Source organism: Austrofundulus limnaeus, unplaced genomic scaffold (genome assembly GCF_001266775.1).
Source record: "Austrofundulus limnaeus strain Quisiro unplaced genomic scaffold, Austrofundulus_limnaeus-1.0 Scaffold135, whole genome shotgun sequence".
NCBI classification, from domain to species: domain Eukaryota; kingdom Metazoa; phylum Chordata; class Actinopteri; order Cyprinodontiformes; family Rivulidae; genus Austrofundulus; species Austrofundulus limnaeus.
The window spans coordinates 750,475-761,813 of NW_013952537.1; the positions used below are offsets into that span (position 1 = coordinate 750,475).

General features: G+C 37.7%; 2 protein-coding genes across 3 annotated transcripts in view; both read right to left on the minus strand.

The window, feature by feature from the left end:
• gtf3c1 (general transcription factor IIIC subunit 1) overlaps window positions 1-6,569 on the minus strand; it is a gene marked incomplete in the record, with an annotated part of 33,291 nt that extends 26,722 nt beyond the window's left edge. The window contains 11 exon segments of the mRNA XM_014015847.1: window positions 489-556; window positions 910-1,295; window positions 1,401-1,453; window positions 1,533-1,648; window positions 2,221-2,415; window positions 4,253-4,376; window positions 4,471-4,567; window positions 4,888-5,031; window positions 5,139-5,315; window positions 5,445-5,654; window positions 6,161-6,569. Coding sequence (XP_013871301.1) covers window positions 489-556; window positions 910-1,295; window positions 1,401-1,453; window positions 1,533-1,648; window positions 2,221-2,415; window positions 4,253-4,376; window positions 4,471-4,567; window positions 4,888-5,031; window positions 5,139-5,315; window positions 5,445-5,654; window positions 6,161-6,381 — 1,791 coding nt within the window.
• Window positions 6,570-9,849: 3,280 nt separating this feature from the next.
• LOC106522717 (axin-1) overlaps window positions 9,850-11,339 on the minus strand; it is a 23,469-nt gene continuing 21,979 nt past the window's right edge. For both annotated transcript variants that reach the window (XM_014015850.1, XM_014015849.1), the window contains one exon: window positions 9,850-11,098. In XM_014015850.1, the coding sequence (XP_013871304.1) occupies window positions 10,972-11,098 (127 nt within the window). In that variant the 3' untranslated portion in view covers window positions 9,850-10,971. The remainder of the gene's footprint in view (window positions 11,099-11,339) is intronic.

Consider the following 11,339-nt stretch of genomic DNA (forward strand, 5'->3'; position numbering starts at 1 on the left):
ACACACACACACACACACACACACACACACAGTATATATAATGGATCCTACTCCTTTCTGCCTGAAGGAGAATAGGAGAAGAACTGACCCAGGAAGGATCACCCATCTTATTTGCATAATGAGGCGGAAATGCACAAGGAAATGTAAATCCAGCCATCATTATTGTTTAATTATAGGAGCTGTGGGAGGGCAGAGGGAGGAATTATGATAATTTATGGCCCGCCAGTGGACTGGAAAGGCAGGGCTCTAGTGACATATAAACCTTTTGATCTCAACCAACCAAAAATCTTCTATTTCACCCAATAAAACTTTCATTAAAAAGCACACTCAATCACTGAAGAAGACCAGGAGGATTTGTGTGTCCAGGGAGAGTGATTTTAAAGAAAGATATGTGACAAATAAAATGAACACACCATGATTTTACATTTACAAAGTCAGTGTTTGATATTCTAAAATGAATCTATTCAGACTCATTACTGGGAGTTACCTGGTGCAGGAACAGACTCAGAGTCGGGTGTCGTACTGGTCGTGGGTTCAGTGCAGGCTGAGGTTTCACCTAAAAATTGACCAATTTAAAACACAACCCAGCGTTAAGCTAAAGGTAAAGCTAACATATAAACACATAACACACAAGTTTACAGCTGACTGTCATGGTGCTTTTTGTTATTGTTGCTTATATGTAGGTATACGCTTACGTATATACACATGTATGGATACATGCAGTTGAATCAGCATATTTTTGCTCATTTTATTCCTTTACTCTTTTATTCCCTTTATTTCTTTTAATATGTATTTGCACTGCTGTGGGAGTAGTAATCTTGTTATGCACATGTGTAATGACAATAAAGCTATTCTATTCTATTCTATTCTATTCTATTCTATAACTGACTTAAAAATAACAGTACTCACATTCAGCTTGTGCAGACTGGATAACAGGAGCGTCGGGTTGTGTCTGTTCTGTTGTCACATGGTTTTCATCCTCTGATTTCCTTTTTGTTCCAGACTTGGCTCTCGCTTTTCCACGCTTTACACCAGACTTTTCATTCCCAGGATCCTCTTTGCTGCCATCACAAACCTGCTGCTCTTTTGCATCTTTCCTTCCACTCCTACCTGCCTTTCGTTTACCCTTTGCTGAAGAGGTTTTGAAGCCTTTATCTACAAGTACTTTTGAGATTTCTGGTGTTTTAGGAGAGACGGGTTCAGCATCTAACCCTTGTGGCTCAGAGGAGCACAGGAGCAACGTCCGCTCTCGCTCCTTAGCAAAGCGCTGGAGTTTATCGCTGACATTTACATACCTGCCAAAAGATGCGAGAAGAGGAATAATTAGTTCAGAATAAGTCGACGGGATGACGTGCTGAGAAAAGAATTTAAGAAGTTTGTTCTCATGTTTGGACACAAACTTGTGGCTAATATATTTTGTAGTCCTCTGACGGCCCACGTCCTCCATAAATCCCTGCAGAGTCAAAGACACCAAACATAAAATGAAAGCCTGATTAAAACCAGCAACATGGTTGAATACTCCACGATCTTACCTTAACCACACCATCCCTGTAGAGCTTTCGCCACACCATACGTGATTCCAGGTGACCAATGTTCATTTTTAAAGAAATATCTCTCTGTGAGCATCCCTTTGTACCAGAGGACAATACTGCAATAGACAAGAATGTGGCTCTTACAGTAGCTGCCTCATTGTGCCTCAAAAGTCCCAGAAAACTTTAAACTTTATTGTTAAATGTTTAGAATAAAAAAAAAAATCTCTAACAGTTTCAGAGACGAATGAAGAGACATTAAAGGAAAAACAAAAAACAATATTTGAGACTTTGTGTCACAGGTTTTACTTTACCACCTATTTTATGTGGCCTGAACACGAGGGAATAAACAATTGAACCTAAATTCTAAATAATTTAAAATAGGCGTATTTAGGGATGGTAATAAACTCAAGTATTTTGTAAATAAGCAGCAGTACAATACTTCCATACATGAATGATAAAGATATATAGTAAAGCTTAGTCTGACCTGTCCTGTAGTATTATTTTTAAAAGTTCTATTTTGACATAGTTTTTGTTGAAAAAGTCTTGATAAAGTAGTTCAATTTTTGCTTGTTTCTTGAATACAAAAGTGGGAATCATTTAGGTACTAACCCTAACCCAACCTGAACGAATCTTTACTTGGTCTCAGGTTTTAGTTTCCCAACAGAAGGAAAGCAGAGATCAAACCTACTGATGTCATACGCCTGCAATTTCAGGTCCCTCTCCATGATGCGTCCCACTGAAGGGGCAGTTCTTCTCACTCCGCTGTAGTCTTCCTCATCTTCATCTTCATCCTCATCCTCTCCCTCTTCCTCTTCATCATTTCCAACGCTCTTCTTCACATACGGCTTTAGTAGTTTCACACAGCGCACCAGCACTTTGCTGCCTGGAACAAGACGTAAGGTTATTTTTATACAATTATAAAGCATGAACGTCTTCAAAAACTTTTACCTGACCAATAAATAAATAAATAAAATCATATATAATTAAAATGCACTGTTGTGCTTGGTAGCTGCTCTGTTTTGACTTTTATAGTGAGAATGAAATGTGTAGATTCAGGACACTAAAGTCCGATCTTTTCTGAGCATGTGCTGTTTTTTAAATGATGCTAAGTCAAACAGCAACTTCTCATCACAGCCTGCAGCAACCATTTACATGCATTTGTCAGCAGGTTTTCATCTGAGATCTCCTGAAATGTAGTGAAATWGTATTTTTGCTTACAACTTTCTGACAAGTAGGTTCTGGGTTTGACTCACAGCTAAGACCTTTCTGTGCGTTTGCTGGTTCTCCCAGTGCATAATGTCAACACCTTTGGACATTTGCCCGTATCATAACCATCAAAAAGCAAGTATTTTTACAAAAATAAATAAATAAATAAATAAATAAATAAATAAATAAATAAATAAATAAAAATCTTTAGTACAAACACGTGAGGGTGGTGTGTTGGCAACGTGAAAGACGGACCACAGGATGGAGATAATATCGCCTGTATCGCTGAGGAGCAGAGGAAAGGATCCTGGGGAGAGGAGGGAACTTTTTTCTAGCAGCAGAGCAGGTTKTAAGAAAGTTATTTCATTTTATTTGTTGTTTTGGGGTTTTTCCTTTACGTCGTACAGGCTCTGAGACGTAAAATAAATTTGAAGTTGAGTTTTTGAAAATAATCCACACACAGGGAAAATCTGTGTAATTTACAATCCGTACAAATTGACTTGTACACCAGTGTGTGACAGAGTTACTTCAGTTGTTTTCCACAGTCCAAAAAAATATTTAAATTATATTTATATTCCAATATTTAATTTTACATTAAAATTAAAATTGTGCAAAATTGGTTGTAAGTCTGAATGTGAGTGGCTGATTTTATCTATGTGAACACATGAAATACTGTGACCTCGGTGTRTGAGAAAGCCACCAGTTACCTCCAGCTGTATCATTTTATTTCCATAATGTTTTAATTTTGACTTCTAACTGTAATCAAACAAAGCCCATGGTTTGGCATGCTTAAAAGTAATGGTATCCTGATAAAAATATTGGTATCAGGCACGATACCAGCCTTTACTTCAACTCGTTCAAAATGCCCCAGTACCCAGAACTGATCCCAATTCTATGCATGGACGTTCACATTACATTTTAAATGGATCGTTAGCATGTCGATTCTGAGGTTGTTGTGCAATAAGAGCCAATTAAATAATTATCTGAYRTGCTTGTTCAGTYTCGTGTTTATATTTGAACCTGTTGCTGGTCGGCTGCTCTGGTGCAGTGTGTATTTATGGAATAAAGCGACATGCTTGAAGTATCGTTCAGTAACTTTAGCATCGATGTGGTTCTACAACGTTACAATCAAATGTTTCCGTGGATTCTCAGTCATCCGGGACATGGAAATTTAAAAGAAAAAAGACAAAGCAACTGGACTTCTGCAGCTGGAGAGGTGTGGAGCTACAAGGTTTAAACAGCATGACTCAAGGTTGTTATTGGATCAATTTCACCCCCAACTCACAGACGGACAAGTTCAGACTGCAGTCACTTTGAAAAACATCAGTTATGTATCTGATTCAGAACAGGTTTTAGATAAAAGAAACGTGTTTTTATAATCATTGTGTAATGTTTAASYTCTAACTCAGTAAGTGCTCGGTATTGGCGAGTGCCCAAACTGACGTACTCATGCTTTTTTGACAAAAACTGATATCAAGACACCCATAGTTAAAAATAATTGCTGCCTCAGTTACCATTTTTATTGGTGCAGGGTCCAGCACTGGGGTCCAAGTCCTCTAATGGGTACTGGCAAAACTCAATCAGCTTGGCAGATCGCATGTAGTGCAACAAACGCTTGAAGCAATTCTCATTCAGATTCTGCAAGAAGAACACAAAAGTAATTGCAAAAATAAATAAATAAATAAATAAAATAAAATAAAATAAGAATCATCACACACTGAAAGAAACTCACAAGATACAGTTTGAGAATGTCCACAGTCACAAACTGTTCAGGTGACTGCTGGAGGAAGTTGGACACACACTCCATCAGAATGTCATACTTGGACCGTCTGAAAGAGCAGAAAGACAAACAACATTGATGTGAAGATTTAAAGATATGAGCGTCACTCAACTATGTGAAATGAAACAAAACAGCGGCTAAAGGAAAACAATAAATAATGAAGTTTTCTCTGTAGTTCTTTATCTAGATTGAAAGTTTACTAATCTGTTGTGCTCTTTGTAGTACAGTGACTAAACCCTCAGTTATTATTTTAAAAAGTGATTGGAGAATCAAAACTATGAACACAGGCTAGTTTGTTAATTTTGTCAGATTAAAAAAAAACAATAAGAYATCAGCATTGACAATGGGAAGAAGATAAATTAAATAAACCTGTTAACATGGAAGCGTTTGAGCAGGAGAAGAATGGAGTGCTGCATCTGTCCGGACTTGATTCGTCCGGCGTAAGACTGCATAGTGATCAGATCATGCTTCACCAGAGACTTCCTTAAGTAGTGAAATTTTCGAGCATCTGCTCTGCTCAGGAAAAACAAATAAACAAAAAAACAAAAACTATTAAATCCTATGACCTATTATCGTGTAGAGTTAACACAAAGCAGCGTAATGTTTTGAATGTCTCCTACTTAAAAAGGCCTCCGTGCAGGTCTCTTTGCATCTCTCCTTGCCAACGAGCTCGACCCACTCTTTCCAACACGCAGTAAGACTCACTGAGGAGCTTTAAGTCAGGATCGCTCTCGGTTCCGATCAAAGCACGAAATCGCAGAGCCTGAGAAGCCACGATGACRAGTTTTCGTCCATATCTGACAGAGTGAAAGTTAAAAAAATAAATAAAAAGAAATGTGAAACATCAGGAACATGACAAGGAACTAGTTTGTAAAATTCAGCTGATGAGCTACTTAAAGCTGGATCGATTATTAAACAGTCTTTACATTTTCAGAGCCTCGTCCAAGCTAATCAACGGGGTGAGGGACTTGGAGCGGATCTGCTTTGTGATGTCCTTCCTCTCTTTGAGGGTGGCACAGGAGCCTTGTAACCCATCCTTGTTCTCAGGAATGATATGAACTGGATAAATGTCTCTGCATCCATCAGAAGTCTTGTCTATTGTTTCAGTCCCAGTATCTTGGTCGAAGGCTTTAAACCTTTAAGGCACACAAATACACCAAAAAGTATGACATAATTAAAATCTACAGACACATGCAGATAATTTTGTGCAGAAACTTGTATTTTATGCTACTGTACTGCAATTCTGGAAAGTATGCTAACGATAGTAAATAAAAAAGGACAGTAAATAAAAATGTATAACATTTGAAGTAAAACCCAATTTGAAACACCTAAACAATCCTAAAATTGTATTTTGTTGTCTACAAAACATAAAGAGTTGATCTCTTGCGATGGAGAACTCACTATCTTTGGATGTGGGGGAAAGAAAGTGAAATAAATTAGAATATGACTTGACATTAGGGTAAATACTTCTCTATACAGTAAATGCAGCTTTGACATAAAGTAGAACCATTGGGAACTTTAAAAGTTATTGCATTACAGACACGTTTTGACTAGGTAAAGAGTAAATAACAAAGTAGTCTTATTGAGTGTTGACTTAGTGGTTTGTAAAYAATTTAATTTGACCCTATCAACATCTCGTCACCTGTCAAACAGCTCGACGTCTTCTCTCTCCTGTGGAAGCTCGTAGAACCTGAAGTCGGTGTTGTTGACCAGACACCTCCAGATGAACCCCTTGGTGCTGTCGTCGAGCTTCAGGGGGAACGCTGGCYGTGTATTCTCAAGTCGTATCCAAAGAGTGGGGATGGTAATCCCGTCCAGTCCCTCCAACGCCACCTCATCCACAATGATGCTCTGCGAATCCATGCCTGAGCTAACGCTGCTAGCTAGCTAACACGCTAACTTAGACATACCTCTAAAAACGAGCTCTTCGTGTCCATATAGCTGAGACACACGTTATTGAAGACAAGTACATCAAACCATGATGGTTCACAAAACGTTATCACTTATACTGCGACGCACAACGGCTTCGTTCCTTGTCGTATTTGTGTGTTTATGTATCAAACTTACGTCATGCGATAGTTTGATACGGAAAGCCAAAAGGGACAAACCTGGGGGATTGCGTTTTCTGAAAAGCCTGTAGCCAGTCTTCACCTCAAGCACGTCAACATATTTACTAAAAGCGTGGCTTACCAACTTTAAATTATTTTTAAAAGTAACTGCATTATATTGGCATGGATATTTACCCTAGATTTATCACTAGTTAAAAAATATTTTTTCATACTGTTTTGTTACGTAAAGATTATTTGAATTTATTTGATGGAGAAAATGCAGATATAATTTTTTTTATCTGCCTTTCATTTCATTTTATTAGTCATTTGAATATTTTAATCGTATATAAAATTTGCTGTTTTAATGAATTAATAAATAAATAATATCTTATAGGCTTATATTCTGTGACTAAACCTGCTGCTTAACATTTATGTACTTGTCATGGTAAAAGGTGGTATAGAGATCTTCAGATGATCAGGTCCTGTAGCTTAAATTTGTGGTASGACAGCTGAAATCATAATTTGTAAAGACCTGTGTTAATTTAAAAATAACCTTAGCAGCTTTAAAAAAGTTGTTAAAATGACAACTAAAAAGGACAGGGAAATGTTTTACCTCTACATAGATTAAAAGTATCTTCTGTTAAAAATGTATCTGCTATGTAGAACAAAATAACATTTCGCTGTATTTCATAAACTTTCTGAATTATTTTTATCTATAAATACAGCTGTCACATAAATATTGTAAAGATAACTTCTAACAATTCAAAAACAAAATGAACGTGTAAGAACTTTAATGTGTAAACTATTATTTTTAGATGAAAAACAGCACACAAAAGCTTATTTATCTTCTTTATTATGAAGTACCTTTTTAAAAGAAATGTACAAGTGGAACCAGCACAGTGACATCTTGGCACTGAAAAACAGAAACACCATGAACATGTGGTGCAGATCTGAAGACACGTATGAAATGATAATGTACATATTTACAGCACAGGGTTGATCCAAACAGAAGTGAGAAGAAAAGCATGACTGCAGCTAAAAAACAAAAACAAAAAAACAACAGGAGTGACTGAAATCTAAACTTGCTCTAAAACACGAATTGGTTCAATAAAACATACGGTGATAGATAACATGATAAAAGGCACTGTGTTTCACACAAAATCAGCAACACAACAGATAAAGTTGTTCTCTTTAAATCAAGACTCAAACAGCTTTTGACAAATGTTGTCATCCAGCTGTCCTTAGCTGTTCCTAAAATAGACAGGTTATCAAAGGTCTAAAGCAGTTTGAGCAGAAACAATAAGCAGATAATTCAACTCATCCAGAAAACATTCTTCAAAGAACATGCGCAGTGATTATTGTTTTCTTAATAAACAAATACATATATAAATTTTATACTGAAGGCATAATGGGCTGTAAGGATGATTTTGCACTTTCTTTGCTGGGACAAAGTTAGGACAATTTATATTCGACATTCCTGCAAGAATCACTTTGTTCGATGAACACATTCAATTAACTACCAGCATGGATTTCACTATTATTCAGGCCATATTCTGACATAAAACCTAAACCAAATAAACAGACATAATAAGATCAATTGAGTTTAACTCCTTTCAGGATATGGGCAAAAGGAAAATGATATACATTCAGCTTACACAGCTGGTGTGTTTCAGTGCAGCAGCAGCTGCGCTAAGTTTTGTTTTTCTGGCACAAAGACCTTACTGCAGTACGGTACAGATATTGGACATTTAAAGAACAAGTTTTAATTTTCTTTTTTTCAAAAATATGCTTTTCGTTTGATTGAAGAAAGTTAGATATCATGATTTCATATCAATCTGTACAATAAATATGAAGTCACAGTCTACAGGAAATTTAAACTGTAGTCAGCTGTGTACATTCAATAAATCTGCCCACTAACACTTTTAAGTTTTTCCTTATAAACACACATCTAAAGCAGGGTTTAATGATATATTTCTTTAAAGGAGAAATTTTTTTTAGCTCCGACTTCCCAGAAACATGTATTTTGTTTGTTGCTTTTTGGTTAATTTGTGTGGATCGGGGTCTCCAACCAGTAGCTCGTGGGGTCTTTTAAAGTAGCTCTTCAGTGCTTATGAAAAATTAGGAGAAGCAAAATTTAATTTGTCACTGGCTAAACAATCTTTCATTTATTTCCAATCAATCTATATCCCTTCCTCGTTTGTCAATCAAACAGTTTAGGGCTCAGTATGGTTGATCGTCAGACAACGCGTGGTTACGTGGTTCGGCGTTCGTTTTCACACACACCTTTCATGGCCCTTTGAGAGACACTGGCCTCCCGTTTCGGACCAGTGCTAAACTMCTGGGAAACCCCACCCGCTGTGGTAAATGAGACCCGTCACCTGACTTGTGCACAAATCTGTTGCAGTTAAACCCTAAGTTATTAGTGTGAAATACAATAAAATTTGAATGGATAAATACAAAAAGCAAGGTGGTTCCATGTGAATTGAAGACCAAGTTTTTTTGTGTGCAAAACAAGCTTATTCCAATCATTTAAGTTTAAAATTAAATGTTGCAAAAAGTTGCTCTCGGACAATTTCATTTTGTGAAAGTAGCTCTTAAGGAAAAAAAGTTTGGAGACCCCTGGTGTAGATTCTCAGGCAAACTGAGCCAATTTTAATGACACAAGGCTTTAGTAAACTGTGGTGGTGGTATGTACACAGGCCTCATCAATCCTCATTAAAACGCTACAAGTCAAATCCAATAACCATTTAAAGCAAACCCAGTGATTCTGATCCACATAAATGTCTAAACGTTTGCATGTTTTTCATTTTTTTTCCTGTAAAGTGGCAGCTTGCTGGCTTCTGCTTCATGTGTCCTCAAATCTATCTTTTAAGATATTAAAACTGAAACAATGTCACAGCAGTATGTTTTGGGTCTGTGAACCTGCAGCAGTTATTTTCAGCTCATGACGGGGGGAAAAAAAACAACTAAAATTCACACTTGAGGACTGCATGTAGGCATTGATGAGACATTAACGTTCTTTGGCTGAGTTTAGGCATATGAGACGGACGCAGACTCGCACACATCAACGTGCTTAAGAATGAGCTCTGAAGAGCGTGAGGCCACAGGCCAGGTGGGCTGGCACTSACACAAGCTCAGAGGTGAGGAAGCAGGCTTTAGACAAAGCAAAAAAATAAAAAATATATATGAGTTGAAGGCAATTTATGGTTTCTTGAGTGTTTGTTACCAGTGGTTGTCAGAGGCTGACTGAGAGCAGCCCAGAATATTGGGACCGTCTGGACTGTGCACGCTGACAACACATGCCTCATAAACCTCACATTCAAAGAGACTCCTAAAACGACCATTTGCAGGTTTACATGAGAGGATTAGACCAGGTATGAATTTAGAGGTTGTTTTATAGTATCCTGAAGGTGAGGAAAGTAAAAAATAAAAAGTCAGCCTCAAAAATCCTTAAAAAAAAAGAGAGAAACCTCGATTCACAGGTCAACCATCCAGAAGTGGGTTAATAAGATTTTTTAAAAAAAGAGAGAAAGAACCGCTGCTTAGACGTGACTAAGGAGCTACTTTCATAAACACAGACAATAATACAATATTAAACTGAGATATGACAAAATTAAGCTGCTGTAATAAGTAATAGTACCTGCCTGGTATGTATACAAATAAAAAAAACAAGTAGCTAGAATACTTGTCTTATCAAAAATATGTAGCTTTGGTAAACAGGTTATGCAAACGACTGTAATCTTGAGTGTGTTATTGTGAGATCACCTTGTGACAGCTAGGAGAACAAGGTACTCTGTTTTGAGGCTATGAAGTCAACAAAATGAGAAACAGGCTGAATGTCCCACTGTCCTCGCCCTCCTCCCCTGTCCCCAGCTGATCAGGAATAGAGACAACAAAAGGCAGTTCGACTCCTGAAAGGAACAAAACTGCTTCTCTCACTGTCTCCAGCACCGATTGAAAAGTTTCTGTGGTAATGTAGCAGCATCGTAATGGTCTGCGGAGGACCGACTCCCTCCAGAGCAGAAGTGGAAGACTTACTTTATCCTCTCTTCTTCCGGGAGCAAGAGTCCCGGCCCTTCCCTCGTGTTTTTTTTTTCCTTCACTCCTTTCAGAAAGTCCACAATGAAGACATAACAGATGAAATATTTTGCACTCCTTCTCCGCTCCTGCATCATCTGGACCAGCATCTCCTCCTTTGTTTTATTCCAGGCGTCGACGCAGGCCTCCACTTCTCTAACCACCTTCCAAAACCTCGAGCTCCTTCTACGCAACACGGCCTCCCTTCTGTCACACATCACTCCATCCATTTTTCTACTTCTTTTACTTCCCGACGTCCGATTTCTGAACGTTTTTCTTCCCGTCTCCTCTCTTGACAATGATCTTTCCTACGTCCTGTCCTTGAATTTCAGTCGACCTTCTCCACTTTCCCAACAATCTTCTCCTCAAAGATGGGCAAGATGGCGTCGTCGTCACGGACCTCCTCGAACACGACACCACAGTCGAACTCAGTGCTCACTTTTTTAAAGTAGAACCTGCACGCACAGACGTTAAGAACAGAGTTATACATTTCTTTCTGAATAAGCGACTACATACGAAGTCTCAAAGTATTTTAAGCTTCCAGAACACATGTGACCCATCACATCGAAATGAGGATTAAGTCAAATTTGGTCAAAATGACTTGATCATAGACCATTCTTAAATCATTAGTAGATCCAGAGATATGATTTAATTTGTCTTGTTGGTTACAATAATACATAAACATTTGGTCTAAAT